General features: G+C 54.6%; 5 protein-coding genes across 5 annotated transcripts; 2 read left to right on the top strand and 3 right to left on the bottom strand.

Moving 5' to 3' along the window:
• Window positions 1–540: 540 nt before the first annotated feature.
• Window positions 541–3,971, bottom strand: V1518DRAFT_407381 (armadillo-type protein; the record flags this gene model as incomplete). The annotated part of the gene is made up of 5 exons (XM_066901994.1): window positions 541–2,373; window positions 2,425–3,282; window positions 3,306–3,360; window positions 3,390–3,469; window positions 3,510–3,971. The coding sequence occupies 5 exons, from the start codon at window positions 3,969–3,971 to the stop codon at window positions 541–543; spliced, it is 3,288 nt and encodes a 1,095-aa protein (XP_066757484.1).
• Window positions 3,972–6,149: 2,178 nt separating this feature from the next.
• On the bottom strand, window positions 6,150–8,845 carry V1518DRAFT_422188 (SWIRM domain-containing protein). The gene has a single exon (XM_066905396.1). The coding sequence runs from the start codon at window positions 8,690–8,692 to the stop codon at window positions 6,353–6,355; it is 2,340 nt and encodes a 779-aa protein (XP_066757485.1). The 5' UTR covers window positions 8,693–8,845; the 3' UTR covers window positions 6,150–6,352.
• A 67-nt stretch (window positions 8,846–8,912) lies between these two features.
• V1518DRAFT_435274 (DHS-like NAD/FAD-binding domain-containing protein) lies at window positions 8,913–10,418 on the top strand. Its single transcript, XM_066906263.1, has 2 exons — window positions 8,913–9,363; window positions 9,425–10,418. Exons 1-2 carry the CDS (start codon window positions 9,100–9,102, stop codon window positions 10,166–10,168), a joined length of 1,008 nt encoding a protein of 335 aa, XP_066757486.1. The 5' UTR covers window positions 8,913–9,099; the 3' UTR covers window positions 10,169–10,418.
• V1518DRAFT_422191 (uncharacterized protein) lies at window positions 10,170–11,884 on the bottom strand. The gene is made up of 2 exons (XM_066905397.1): window positions 10,726–11,884; window positions 10,170–10,675 (listed from the first exon to the last, which is right to left on the bottom strand). Exons 1-2 carry the CDS (start codon window positions 11,775–11,777, stop codon window positions 10,300–10,302), a joined length of 1,428 nt encoding a protein of 475 aa, XP_066757487.1. The 5' UTR covers window positions 11,778–11,884; the 3' UTR covers window positions 10,170–10,299.
• V1518DRAFT_422192 (uncharacterized protein) lies at window positions 11,573–13,732 on the top strand. Its single transcript, XM_066905398.1, has 5 exons — window positions 11,573–12,085; window positions 12,147–12,194; window positions 12,254–12,436; window positions 12,492–12,565; window positions 12,616–13,732. The coding sequence occupies exons 1-5, from the start codon at window positions 12,006–12,008 to the stop codon at window positions 13,563–13,565; spliced, it is 1,335 nt and encodes a 444-aa protein (XP_066757488.1). The 5' UTR covers window positions 11,573–12,005; the 3' UTR covers window positions 13,566–13,732.
• The last annotated feature ends 908 nt before the right edge of the window (window positions 13,733–14,640 follow it).

The raw sequence follows: 14,640 nt of genomic DNA on the forward strand, positions 1-14,640 counted from the left end.
TTCCACGTTCTTTCCGCTACAAACAAATACAAATAATATACTATCTTGCCGCGTACAAAGCATTCACATAAAACCACAAAGCTCTCTCCTTAGAACTGAGGCATAAATATGTATACTGCTGCAACAAAACATTCAAATCAGTTCTCAAACATGCTGATGATTCCTAAAACATATGGCAATAGCGGAAAATATATAATACGCGACTCGTCGTCCATCTTGTGCATAACTCGCAAATCCCTCGTCGTCTCAATGCACGTTTTGAAATCCTCCTAGCCGCTAAGAGCGAATACTTTCCAGAAAAAGTAGCAAAAAATTTAACAAAATGGAAGAGAAAATGATAAAGTGAATATAGGAGTCCCTCAAGGTCATAAGTAGTCGCTTCACAAGTGCCGTAATAGTGAACATGTTCATGAAATATATATAGTCGAAAATAAATCTACAAAGAAAAAATAAGAACATAGATATCGAAATAAAACCCCGCCCGGATGAATATATGACGTATACAATGATTATGATGTGTGGCTCTTTATGACATATAGTTTACATGTAGTTGTACCCGGAATACTCGTTTCCAACAAATGGTGTCGCTGCTGCATTGCCGCTGCGATATTGAACCGGACGATGGGAGATAGCGGGGAATTGCTGCTGCGACTGCTGTTGATGCTGTTGTGGCTGTTGCGGCTGACGTTGGCCTTGATGCTGTGCAATATGGTGAGGAGGCTGGGGATATGCATTGGTATTTCGCGGCACGTCCTGCAGATCGAGATTCTGAACGTGGCGCGAGAGCATATTAGGATCATTCGTGTTACCACCGTTGTATACGCGGCCAAATCCCTGGTATTGTTGCTGCGACTGCTGCTGTTGCTGCTTCTGCTGTTGCTGTTGTGTCTGCTGAGTTTGCACGCCAGGGTGCATGCCCTCGTTAGTAGAGCTAAGTCGCGGACTAGCGGTGGCACCGCCACTTGTGCCGACAATCTTCGACTGAATTCTGCGTCCGTACGGCGTGTTCCTAATCGAAGGCAAAATCGGACGAATCGCGTCAACGAGCATCTGTCGCGTCTGGGTATCCGCGCAGTCCAATGCAGTCTGAATCACGTAGTTCGCGTACGAGTCTCTTAGCAGCTTCTCTAAAAATATAGAAGACAAAAGTTCGTCGATCAAAATCTTTCGCGTCGATCCCTCCGCGATTCGAATGCATTTCTCAATCACATTTGAACTGAACTTCTGCATCGATAGTGTACACACGTTGCCGGCAAAGCGGCGGATGAGGGGGTCCTTGTACTGCGAATCGGCCAAGTCAAGCACGTATTGCGTGACGTAATTGCCAAACGGATCCTGCACCAAGATGAGCGCGTTCGTGGTGATCTCGCTCACGAGCTGCTGCTTCTGATTCCCAGAAGCGTGATCAATGCAGCGCTGCAGAACGCAGCAGCCGTGGCGATGAGTCCCGACAGCAATACAGTTCTCGCTGACTGCATCAAAGATAAACTGCGCATCCTCGCTGGATAGACGGTTGAGGCACTTCTGAATGACATGGTTGCCGTTCAGGTCTTGAATAAGCTCGACAACATTTGTCTTCAACGCGTTAACAATCAGGTGAATCTGCTCCGTGGTAGACACGTGCTCAATCATCTTCTGCAGCGCTCTAGTGCCATGCTGATTCAGCGCAATCTTGACCAGCTGCGGCGCGGCGGTCTCCACGAGAATCGTGCGCTGCTCGTCAGTCGCGTGCTCCAGCAGCTTCTGGCAGAGATAGTTGCCGAAGGGATCGATCATAAGCTCGACGACATGAGGATATGTCTCCTTAAATATCATGTCCAAATGCTCCGGGTCTCTCTCCTCAAGCTTCTTCTGCAAATAGCGGCAACCGTGCTGGTCCTTGCACAGCGGGTAAATCTCGTTCACAAGACTCTCCAACCGGACGTTTGCAAACCTATTCACATCCTGGTCGCTCTGGCGGCGATTCACCATCGGCATCATGACGGAACCAGCAGTCGACGAAGACGAGCGATGCATCGTGTTGGCTCCAGTAGGCGGCTGCTGGAGATGACTAATGTTCTGTTGCTGCGAAACGGATGACGAATGATGATGACCGCCCTGGGGATGCGGTATGATCGCCGATTGCTGATGCGTATTGTAGAGCGCCTCCGACGAGTGCTGCTGGCCGTAGATCATGTATGGATACTGAGGCGGTTGGGGAAACATTGGTTGCTGGGCCATGCCATAGCCGGGCGAAGGCAATTGCTGGAGACCTTCGTTGAACCCCGGAAGAGGACTCGCAGAGAGTGGGAACACACCGGACTCGCGGCGTTCGTGCTCAGAGATGGATCGCTGAGACGGCTGCCGGGAGTGAGAGACATCGGGATAGTTGTGCTAAATATAAGTTAGTTTAGAGGCACCAACGAAAATCATGAATACACATACATGGTTATTGCCGGAAATTCCGTTGAAGAGAGTGTAAGTTGAGGGCATATCCATAGACAGACGCTTCTCCTTGTTCGGAAGGTCGGCATACTGAACTCCAGAAAGACTATGCTGGTGGCGGCCACCCCGAGATACGAACGGCCATGGCTGCTGCGACGAGCCTGAAGACATAGTCGGCTGCTGCGGCGCAGACGACGAAACAGGCTGTGTAGTAAGTGCAGGCTGCGGAAGCTGCTGGTTGAAGCTCTCACGGCGGACAAGTATCGGAAACTTGTCATCGGTTGTGTTAAACTTCAATTCGGAGGGGTTCGTGGCTGATCCCGATGGCGAGGAGGAAGGAGCGTCGGCGTCATCAAGGAAAAAGTATTTCGTGGCATTGTTGAGCTGAGCGAGATTGTAGACTGAGTCGACATCGTCATGGCGATTCTGAAGATCAAAGAGTATCGGATTCTCGTTAGATAAGCGGCGGCTCGAGCCAAGTGCCGACGTGGACGTCAAAGTGCGTGTACGCGGAATTGCGTCTTCCGGGGGGGTCATCAGCTGCTGGCCGGCAGACAAACGGCCAAGTCCATTCGGCGTAGCGAAGCCTGCGACGCCTGCTGGAACTGTATTTGACCTCAGCCGATCACCGCCGACGGATGTGGCGGGTATGCTGGAAAGGCCGTCACGGAAGTCTGGAGGGGTCGCGGGTTCGCTAATTGTCGTCGACGTGTTCGCTCCGTTTTCGACTTCCTGAGCCATCTGGAGAATCATTTGTTCGTCCTTTCGTTGTTGTTCTGCAAGAAGATGCATTTCGTGCTCGAATCGTCGTATGTGCTCGCGCCGCATAAGCTCGTGTTCTTGACGTTTTTGCTCTAACTGTAAATAGAGTTAGCACTCACAGTCCGAACGGAGTTCTCGCGATCAGTGGCATACCATCTGAGATTTTTGGACTGGCTGATAAAAACAAAGATAATTGTTAGCACCAGATTTCTGAGCAAATAACTGGAGCTCGCAAATCGCGCAAGAAATGCACAGGAATGTGCTGATTCCGAGTATCCACGAACTGCATGAAATAGGGGATTCAGAAGAAAGAGACGACTTACTGTTCCATCAAACATGCCGAGCTGGCTTCTGTTGTTAAGGCCAGACTCTACCATAGAAGTAGGCGGGGATCGCCCTTCGAGGACGCTGGAAGGCGAGCTAGTTGCCGCGGAGGATGAGGCAGTCAATGGCGCCGGCGACCAGCTCAGCCGATCAGACGACGACAGGTACTGCGTGCGAGTATGTTGAGTCGAAAGGAAAGACTGCTGCTTCGCGCTGAAGGAAGACGAATCGCCAAATTCCCCAGAGCTGCGTGGCAACAAGGGTGACTTGATGGAATGCGCGGAAGAGCCGGCGGACTGGAGCGGGGTTCCAGAGGACAAGTAGAACGGAGACGAGATCAAGGGAGGAGAAGAGGAGAGAGATAATCTCTTGTTGTCGGCAGGCGGCGGAGAAGACAGCCGCTGCACGAGTCTAGAGGGGGTAGGCAACGAATTGACGCTTGTCTGCGCAGAAAATGCCATCAATCGACAACAACAACTGTGGAAGCGGCGAAAAACGCAACGAGGTTAGCAGGCCAGTCTTCAATGTGCGCTCTGGTTGCAGAATAATGGAAAGGTCGAAAGCGCAGAGAGCGGGGGCGGGCAGGAAGCTGCAGGCCGCTCAGATGGCGCACACGAACTGGACCGGCAGTACCGGCGACAGCACACAAAAAGGACGGCGACCAAAACACAAAGAGCGAAACAGCATGCGGCAAATACAAACAATAGACAGCTTCCGACAAATAGAAAGGAAAGAGAATTGAGAGGGCAAAACAACAAGAGCGAAGGCGCTGGTGCTCGGAAGAACGCGCGGGAACTGCGTAGGCGTGGTTTACAAACGAAAGCCTACCGCGGAGACAAGGAGCGCCAGGCCAAGGCCCCAACGGAGGAGATCGAGCACGGCAGGAACAGAGAAAAGAGCGCACCACGGAGGAGGATAGCTTACTAATATACAAGGAGCCCAGCGAGCCAGCGAAAAGAAGGACTGGGACGTGGGAGACGGGGAGGCGAGGAGGCAGCAGGCGGCGGAGGGAGGAGGCAGAGGCGGAGGAAGTGGTGTCGAGTAGAAGGCGTGCGTGGACCATCTCCAAGCCCGCCTCGTTGGGAGCCCGCCGCGGGCACCCACAATCCTCCCCAGCACGTCTCCGCTCACATCCTCGTAGCATCTATTCACAAAGATTCACATCCTCCTCCGCCAGCTGCGCGGCCACCGTCGCCGTGCACGCGCGGGCGGCTCGCGGGGCCGCATGCGCGCTGTTCGCGCCCGCTCTCCGCCGGGATCAAATCACCATCGCCGCCGCTCTAGCAGTGCGCAGACGCTGCCGAGTCCGGCACGCGGCTTAGAGCGGTAGCGCATCCAGAAGCCAGCTAGCCAGCCAACCGCGCCGTCGCCAGACGCGCGGTGGGGCGCGCCGTGGCGCGCAATAGCGGACGCGCGCAGCGCGGAGCAGCAGCGGCCAGCGGCGGCGGCATCACCACCAGGCCGCGACCGTGGGCAGAAGCGCGGCACTACTCTGCGTCTGTCCTCTACGCCTGTCGCTTTCAACGCCAGGCCGGCTGTCGGGAGTTTATAACTGCTGCGCCGAGCGGAGGACCACAGAGGTGCTGACGGAGCAGCACCGCCTCCAACTGCGCCCAAGCAGGCCTGTGCAGCGCGTCTGGGGCCCGCGCAAGAAACACAGACGGGCGACGGAGGGAACCGCAAGCGACCGCTCACGATATCGAATTCTGCTGCAGACTGCTGGCAAAGCTGCCGGCGAACTGGAGCACTAAACTAAAACCTCGTCGAAACCAGTTAAGTAAATCTAGGCACGGCGTACAGCGGCACGTCTGGGCATGTGTTCTGCTCAAGGCGCGGCCGTGTTGCAGCCATGCGGTCGGACGGAGCAGTGCAGCAGTGCCAGCAGACCAGACCAGGCAGCCCCGGAACGGCTGCCCAACGGTCCCTTAGACGATGAAGCGACTGCGCCAGCCTCTGGGCGGCGGGGAGGTCTTAGAACCGGCGGCGGGGAGCGCGCCGGTTTAGTTAACTCACAGGGAGCAAAGTCCCAACACCGCCGGCCGCTGACGGAGCTGACGGATCACAAAGTGAGCTAGCGATTTTCAGCCAGCCAGCAGCCGACTCCAGCACACTGCAGCGCCCGCCCGGACTTGCGTACAGGAGATCCTGGATCGCGGAATCCCGGTCCGATGACGCCTATATCGCGGCGGCGGTTCGCCCGGCATCGCGAGAGGTGCGCGTATTTGTCGCGCGTAGTGCAGCGTGACATCTGCGTATGTGGATCACTAATTCACGTCGCACACGCGTTACACTGCGTCCCGTCTTTAGGCTGCGCTCGGTATCGGGCAAGAGTCTGTATCATGGCCGCTGTTGTAAGTCCAGCGATGGCCTACATATTGCTCACCGCGATGGCGGAGGGGGCGCGTGTGAGTAATCGACCGCATTGACTGCCCGTCGCATGCCGGGCGTCAGGACTTTCATCTCCATCCGGTGAGCGTGACCAGATCGACGCCGAGGCGAGCTGACTCAGACCGCCAAAGCAGGGCCTGCCGTGGTCAGTCCACCGCATTCTACTCGCCCTCTCTTACCCCCGCTTCGGCTGCTGCCATGGATCTCTGCTCCGCTACTTTGCCGGACGCACTCTCGCGTCGTTATGCCTGCCGCATTTGTCGCGCGATGGGCGTGCGCGTACACTGCCCCCGCCATCCCTGAAACGCTAATTGTCTCCCATTCCCAGCTGTTTTAAGATCCTTATGATTTCAGGTAATCTAAACGTCATAAAAGAGGTGTTACAGTACAACATCAACAAGTACAAAATACATAACTCAAACCCATTTAACTACTCGAAATTCGCATCATTCCACTACTGCAGCTGCTGGGGCTGCTGCAGCGGCTGTTGTTGTCGCTGCATCATATTCTGGAACGCAAGTCGATCCAAAAACAACTGCTGCCGCGCCTGCTCAATCTCCCGCTTCTCCGCCTCCAGAACTTGCTCGAGCTCGCTGAACTTGGCAAGCTTCAGCTCCAGCTTGCGACACTGCAAGTTCACCAGCTCGTTCACAAGCCTGCTCATCTCGCGCTCCTCGTCCGTAGCAAGCAAATGTGCCCGCGCCGCCGCAGCACCAAGCGCAATCGACGCGGCCTTCTTCACTGTGCTGTGGCTGTCATCCTCAACAGCAGCCTTGCTGTCCACGTCCATAGCGTCCGCGCCATTGCTGCTGGACGACGCCTCCGTGGTGCCCTTCGCTTTGTCCGTAGCCTTGTTCAGCTGGTTCTGAATGGCCTTGGTCATCTCCGGCAGCGCGGTCTGCGCAGCCGCCGCGGCGACCTTGGGATCCACGATACTCGCCAGGAACGCAACGACGCTCATCACCGGATTGTCGGCCTGTGACAGCGGAATATGGTCGTACTGCAGCGGACCCAACTCCTCGGTCTTCGTCTCCAAGTACGGATCCTCAATAGGCAGCTGCAAGAACTTCAGCACGCACTGTTCCCGTGTGCGTGTTCCAATGTGATCCGCAATCGCGTTCCAGTCGTCGTCGTAAAGCTCCATGCCTTCGAGCAGCAGGAGCGTCTCCTGATCCGTCCATTCCCGATCCCGGTCGGCAGACAGATACGCGGTGTCCTCAAACTTGACAAAGTCCGAAGTCTGACTGGTCGCCGGTAGACGACTCTCCAAGAAGCAGTTGGCGCACAGGTCGTACTGTCGGTTTTTCATCGAGTGGTATCGCACACGCGTGCAATCATTGCCGCACGTAAAGCAGTTATATGTTTTCCTGGCATTACCGCTTGGCGAGTCTGACGCTAGATTCGACGACTCGTAAAACGTCTTCCGGATCTCGAGGTTCAGATCTGGCTTGATCGGTGGAGGTGGAGGCACAACACGATCGGTCGCTGTGTAAGGCTTGCCTGCAGCCACAGCGGTGCCAGCGCCGCTATAGAACGGCTGTAATCCGCGTGGCGTGTCGGCGATAACTCGGAAGTGACCGGTAAACGGCGGACCGATAGACGATGGCCGTGACTCGGCGTCAATCTGATAGTTGATCAAACCCCACTGCTCAAGAAACGCATGAACTCTCATAATCGCGCAAACGTCGCCTGCAAGATTCCGTCGGCACGCGGTCACTGTCAAATACTCGATTGGATTCAAGCGGTATGTGTTGATCATGAAGTCACGATAATCTCTATACGCAGTCGGCGTTTTGCTTCGGTTGCGATTGTTAAAAAACTCGGGAAGCGACTTGCGCTCGATATCATTGATAGTGTTCATGTCAAACCACGCCGCGTACGACGGGATGATGACCGGATGTATCTGCTGGACAAGGTATGACTTGGCCTGTTCCTCGAGCGTACGCTGCTCGCTCTCCTCTTCGACGGTGACGGGAACACCGGTGTCTTGGTCCTGCTCGCCGGATTCCGGGGCTGCTGTGGTGGACTCGTCCTGCTTTTCTGTCTTCGGTACTGTCTCTGTCTCCGCGGATGTTTGCTCAAGCGCAGGCGCGGCGGCGTCGACGTCCATCGCGTCCTCGTCGCCGTGTGCTGGCTCTTCCATCGGGGCAGCGGCGGGAGCTGCAGATTCGACGATAGGCTCAGGCGGGGCAGGCGGGGCATCAGCGACGTCGACTGAAACGAGCGCTTCAGTCATGGGAGTGTCGACGACCGGAGACTGCGTGCTCACAGGCTCCACTGCAGCAGGAGCCTCCGCTACAATTTCTGGAACCGCAGGCACAGATTCAGTAAGTACGTCTGCCTTCACTTCGTTCTCCATCACTGCCGGTGCAGGCTCCAGTGCAGCAGCAACGGGGTCGGGCGCCGGCGACGGCGTGGGGACCGCTGACAGCGTGGTGGGCATAGGTGTTGCTGTAGAAGATTGCGGCGCTGGCGTCGTCGCCTCAGGCTCAGCCGCTGTGGCGGTCGTCGTGCTGGGTTCTGCTGCGAGCGTTGTCACCGACGCAGTCGTCACTTCCGTTGCCGATGTTGTGATAGCGGGTGCAGAAGCGTCGAGTGGCGCGGCGCCGGGAACAACTGGTGCCGAAGTCGAGACCGGCAGATCCGCAGGGACAGGCGTCGATGGATGCGCCGTGGCTCCAGCGCCGTCAGTCTCCTGCGGTGCGGGCGCGGCCGGCGCAGGAGGTGGCGCTGCGGCAGCATCGTCGGACGGCGGCGCTGACGCGGGTGCGTCAGCGGGGACAGACGGATCCATGGCGTGAGTGGGAGCGAGGGGCGACCGGGTGCGGGTGGAGGCGATGAGCACGCGTGCGGATGCGGAAAGACGCGCGAAGGGGTAAACAAGGCAAACGCGAAGATCGTCGTGTTTGTTCGTCGGTTTTGCACCGACGGTGGGTCACAGAGTCACATCTGGGCCACACTGAGTCACACGTAACCCTCGCTAACCCTTGGACAGACTTCCGCTCATCGCACCTTCTTCTCGGCCTCCGAGGCTGCGCGGCTGTATGTCGCGAACCCCACCATTTTGCTCCAACGTCCTCCACTCGGTCTCTCGGCACCTTCTCCTTAAAGCAACACCCTCGCTGTCTCCCTCCTCGACCTGTCTATAGCCACCGCATACCCGCCCTCGTCTTCGTCCCGCTCAAATCACCACCGTGCAACATGACTGCGCTTCTCCGCATAGCTTACCGGCCCTCGGCACGGCTACTTTCGCACCTCGCCGCGCAGTCGTCTCGCTCCCTCGCCTCCCTCGTGGTCATTGAGGCCGGCGCTCCAAGCTACAACGTCATCAGCGCCGCAAAGAAGGTCTCCGGTCCGATCACAGTCTTACTGGCAGGATCCAGCGCGACCGAGACCGCTGCGTCGGCCGCCAAAGTTGCCGACGTCGTGAAGGTCATCACCGCTCCAAGTGCCGAGTACGACCATGTATGTGATCCACGCTTTCAGTGTCGTATAGCAATGTTATGCTAACATGTTTGCGTTATAGGGCCTGCCGGAGAGCTTTGCGCCTCTGATCGAAGCCAACATCAAAGCCGGCTCATACACTCACGTTTTCGCTCCAGCCTCGGCCTTCGGCAAGAACATTCTCCCTCGCGTCGCGGCCCTGATAGACTCGCAGCCCATTAGCGACATTACTGATGTCAAGTCCGAAGACACCTTCGTGCGCCCGATATACGCAGGCAATGTCATCCTCACCGTCAAATCCACAGACCCCATCAAGCTCATCACCGTGCGATCGTCGGCTTTTCCCGAGCCGGCAACCGTCGATTCCGCGGCGCCCATCGAGACCGCCGTCGCCTCCGACGTCAAGTCAACCACCACATTTGTCTCGGAGGAGCTCACCAAGAGCGAGCGTCCTGATCTGGGAAGTGCCAGAAAGGTCGTTTCCGGCGGCCGCGGTCTCAAGGACAAGGAGAATTTCGACAAGATCATGTTCCCTCTTGCAGACGCCCTAGGCGCCGCCGTTGGCGCCAGTCGCGCAGCTGTCGACTCTGGATTCGCCGACAACTCGCTCCAGGTCGGTCAGACCGGTAAGGTCGTCGCGCCTGATCTCTACGTTGCCGTCGGCATCAGCGGTGCCATCCAGCATCTTGCGGGTATGAAGGACAGCAAAACCATCGTCGCCATCAACAAGGACCCTGATGCTCCTATCTTCGAGGTCGCGGACGTCGGTCTCGTCGCCGACCTCTTCGAGGCCGTTCCGGAGCTGACTGAAAAAGTATCAAAGTAAACTGTTTTATTCGGGCCATCAACAGATAGGATTTTTGAATAATATGTCACATCTCCAGTCTATTTGAATGGTCAAAATTTACATAAATTAACGCAACGCCGGCAATGTAGTTGCTAGTTGACTCTGGTGAACTAGATGTGTTCTAAATTCACAATGTTGTCCTCCATTCTTGCAGCACGCTCACGTTCCACTCTATGTTTCCTTCTTTTCCGGGTATTTGGGTTTCGTTTAAAAAACTCTTCCCAAAACATGCGGGTGTTCGATTCCGCTCCGACAACGGTGCATGCTACCTCGATGTCCTTTCTCCTGACAGCAAGCTTCGGATGCGCGCCTGGACGGTACGATACACGTAGACGCGTGTCAGCTACGGTCAGGGCTGCCGCGCATAGTCTCCGCGCGAATTGCTCGACTAGGTCGCGAAAAAGCTGCATGGAAGAAACTTGAAATGAATGCAAATGCAGATACTCGTTGATCTGCGGTGATAGATTGCGCCGATTATAGTACAGTCTGTTGGATCAGACTAATAGCAACACGCCCAGCAAGCAGAGAGTACGTACCTTCGCGATAATTCGAGCATTTTCTCGACGTTTAGTAACTGAAACTCCTTCGAGAACGCTTTGCTTACATTCTCGTATTCTTCGTCCTCATGTGATCCGAGGTATTGCTCCAGCAGAGACGCGCTGTACCTGTCAACTTGACCAGCGGCTCGACGGATATCAGCAATTGACACCTCCTTGGCATCTGCACTCGTATTCGGCAGTCCTAACTCCTCGCCACTGTTGCGAGGATGACTGCGCTCCCATGCGCGCCTATCTCTATCCTTCTCCAGCGCAGCTCGGTAGTTTTCAACCCGTTGGCTCTCGTATTCTTCGAGTTGTATCCATCTGGTCGACATAACTCTTGCCGATGGTAGCTTCGTCATAAGTCTGTGCCATCTGATGCGCATTCCAGCCGCTCGGCGTCGCTGTTCGCGCAGGCGTATCTTCTCCAGTCCACGCTCAAGCAATGCGATGTACTCGATGCATTCGAACGTAGTCTTCGTCTCCATTCCACGCGCTATACCTGCCGGATTGTGCCGAGATTTGCGACCGAGAAGTTCGAAAAACTTTTCTTTCTCCTGTTTCGACCAATGTGTTCGTCCATTGACGTACGACGAACCTAAGCGTCGAGAGGACTGCTGCGCCTCTGATGTCGGAACGAGAGCTTCGCCATTCGTGCTGTCCTGTGCTGACACGTCTGATTTCGCAGGCTCGTTCGCCTTCTGTAGTCTCAATTCAAGATCCGTTATTTGTAAATCTTCCGTCGAGCCGGGGTTGAGGAATTCTTCGATCTCGTGATTCAGGTAGGTGAGATAGTTCACATTGTAGTCTCGTGCGAGTGTAGGTTTCTCGGCAACTGATTCGGCGCCAATTCCGTCCCCATTACCGTCACCGCTGTCGTACGCTTCCTCTTCCTCCTCATCTTCTTCGTCCTCATCGACATCGTTGTCGCCATTGTCGTCTGACGGTTCTTCGCTGTCGCTGTAGGGCTCTTCGCCTTCGCTCTCGGCGGCGCTGGTCAGTGATTCGGATATCCGTCGACGTTTGCGCGCGTGTTTGAAAGTCGCCATGACAATTCCCTTCTATATTCTAGCTAGCATTCTCATGCCGGTGTCAAAGAGCCTTGTTTATTCTATCCGTGTCGCGTTTTGTCGCTGTTGACGTCGAAGATCACACCCGTTGGGATCAAAGAGATTTCGGATGCAACTCAACGTCGCAAAGATCACGATCAGGTCCAACAACGTCGCGTCGTCAAGGATCTCCAATAACCTGGCTTCGGATCATGTGATGTCGAGGCAATGCATCGCCAGAATCCTTACAAGGATCGTACCATAGACTTCCGGGCATTGGCGGATTTTTATCCGCCGCTCAAGGAGCAGTACGTTCTTTCCATTGAGACAAACGGTTAAATCAGCATGATTAACATATGTGTTCGCTAGCTTAGACGAAGGGGGCTCGATCAAATTTACTGATCATGCGGCAGTTTGGTGAGTTCATATGTGGCTTGACAATCCAGATTTTCTGCTAACCATCTCTATTGCCGTAGCTCGCTTACTCAGGCACTACTCGCACGAGATTTCAAGCTAGAAGTCGAGCTCTCAGCCGAACATCTATGTCCTCGAGTTCCCAATCGACTCAACTATATATGCTGGATCGAAGATCTACTAGCGTCGGATAAGTTTGACGATTCATGCAAAGCCGATCCAAAATCTGTTGTTGGACTCGACATGTAAGTTTGATTACATCGCAGGATTGCGGGATTGCAGCAGCTAATTTATGCTCAGTGGTACCGGGATATCATGTATATATCCACTTCTCGGGTGCAGGATGCATGAAGATTGGCGATTTGTCGCTACGGGTATGTGCTCCTTCTGGAGAGTCGAGAGATAGTTGATTTAACAATTATAGACATAAGTCCCGAGGCTATCGCACTTGCCAACGCGAACGTCAAGAGGAATGGACTGGAGCTTCGCATATGCGTTACCCAAACAACACTAGAGAGCCAATTTTTTCAAAATTTCGCTGTGCCCTTCGATACCACCGTATTCGACTTTAGCATGTGCAACCCACCGTTCTACTCTTCCGAGAACGACTTGGCCGCCTCAAACTCCAACAAAGCCTCCGCTGCCAAAAGTTTTACCCGCGCAGTACAAGCTGAGATCATTACCCCCGGCGGCGAAGCCGCGATGGTAACACGCATGATATGTGAAAGCCTAGCGGTGTCGCACTCGCATCCGGAGACGCGACGGACATGGTACACGAGTATGCTTGGGAAACTTGAGAGTCTACAGGAAGTCGTTGCGAGGTTGCATGAGAAAAAGATTGACAATTTTGTTGTTGCTGAGTTCGTGCAAGGTGAGCATACGCGGCGGTGGGCTGTCGCTTGGCGATTTGATTTGCGAAGGCCGTTGCCTGGTCTATGCCGTCCACCGGATGTATCTGTGAAGGTCCGAGCTTTATTGCCATTGCCTTGCTTGACTAGGATAGATACAACCAAGAACACCACAGACGACTTGTCACTTGAAAGTATACTGAGTAAGATCACTACCGCATACGGCGATAACCTACACGTGCATATCACGGAAAACAAGGACACCGGGGAATACATTTTGGGAACATCTCCTCTCGGCGATGTCTGGTCACGCAAGTTCCGAAGGAACAATAAGCGCCGCAAGCTCGAATCTGACGAGAACAGAAACCTTGAGACAAGCAGTGGCGAGACGCCGAGAGATTCTGCTTTTGCATTTCGAATTTTTGTTGAAGATGCTCGACATATTTTCGTTCACTGGAAATATGGTGCGGAGTATGCCGTATACGAAAGCTTTACGGGGATGTTGAGGGCGTTACTGAATAAATAACAAGTTTGTTGATAGAACGAATGTGTTTTATTACTGGCTGAAGACGCGTTTTGAAATTGCCAATCGCATACGCGTCCGACGGTTGCCGCCACAGCATATTGACATTGAGCCGCCTCACCAATACTTGTAGTAGTAGCGATGTCACAGTTGAAATAGTACCGTAGGCCACTGTCTTGCGAGCACGCCGTAGCAGCGGGCTCTACGTGCGTGCGGAACGTGTTTTCACGAGACGCGCAGTTGAGTCGATCCAGCAACGTCGCGATCGTCTTCCCGCAAAGATACATATCCCACCAGCCAATGCATTTTGGAGACATATATATTCGCACTCAGGAATAACTACGCATTTGTATTTTTGGTACATATGGGTCCCAGGCGTGCAGCTCTTTTGAGCGGCAGCCATGACGACGCGTCGGCACGTGAAGACGCGCTTGAGATCCGCGATCACAACGTTGCTAGCGCCGGCGCATCGTTCACCTATCTCCAAGTTACCCACTAATCAAGAGCCATCATATTACGACTATTCAAGTTACGATTGACGGCGATTAAGCGTCACTGGCTTGGATCTGGCAGCGGACCCTACGCGTAAGTGCCAGTGTTCACTCCGTCCCGCGTCCAGCTGAGCCAGCAATCTTGCGAACTTCGCCTCTTTTGGCTTTTCTCACCATTTGCTACCGCCCGCCCTTATTCCTTTCTCCCTACTTGCCTCCTTACGTTTCTTCTCGCTCCTCCATCCAACGTTCACAAGATCGCCATCCATCCATCCATCGATTCATCTTGAGGTTAGTAAGAGTTCTAGCCTTCTCTACGCGGTTTGTGATTCCACTTGTGTGCTCTCTCTTCCTTGTCTCGCACATCGCGCTCGACGTGTAGCACTTCGTCGTGTATCGACAGAACACCCTTTGAAGCCTGGCTTCGCAGCATTCAGTAACGGCATGGCGTTGCACGAGCTCCAAGATCACCCAACAGTCCGGTGCCGACGACAGTCGTCCTGCATGCATGTTACGCGTGTCGGATCGGACGAATCACTGTGCTTTTATCCAGTTGAGTTCGACTGGACAACATACAGCGACTTCAA

This window comes from Limtongia smithiae (genome assembly GCF_038497785.1).
Source record: "Limtongia smithiae strain NRRL Y-17922 unplaced genomic scaffold V1518scaffold_13, whole genome shotgun sequence".
Lineage (NCBI taxonomy): Eukaryota > Fungi > Ascomycota > Lipomycetes > Lipomycetales > Lipomycetaceae > Limtongia > Limtongia smithiae.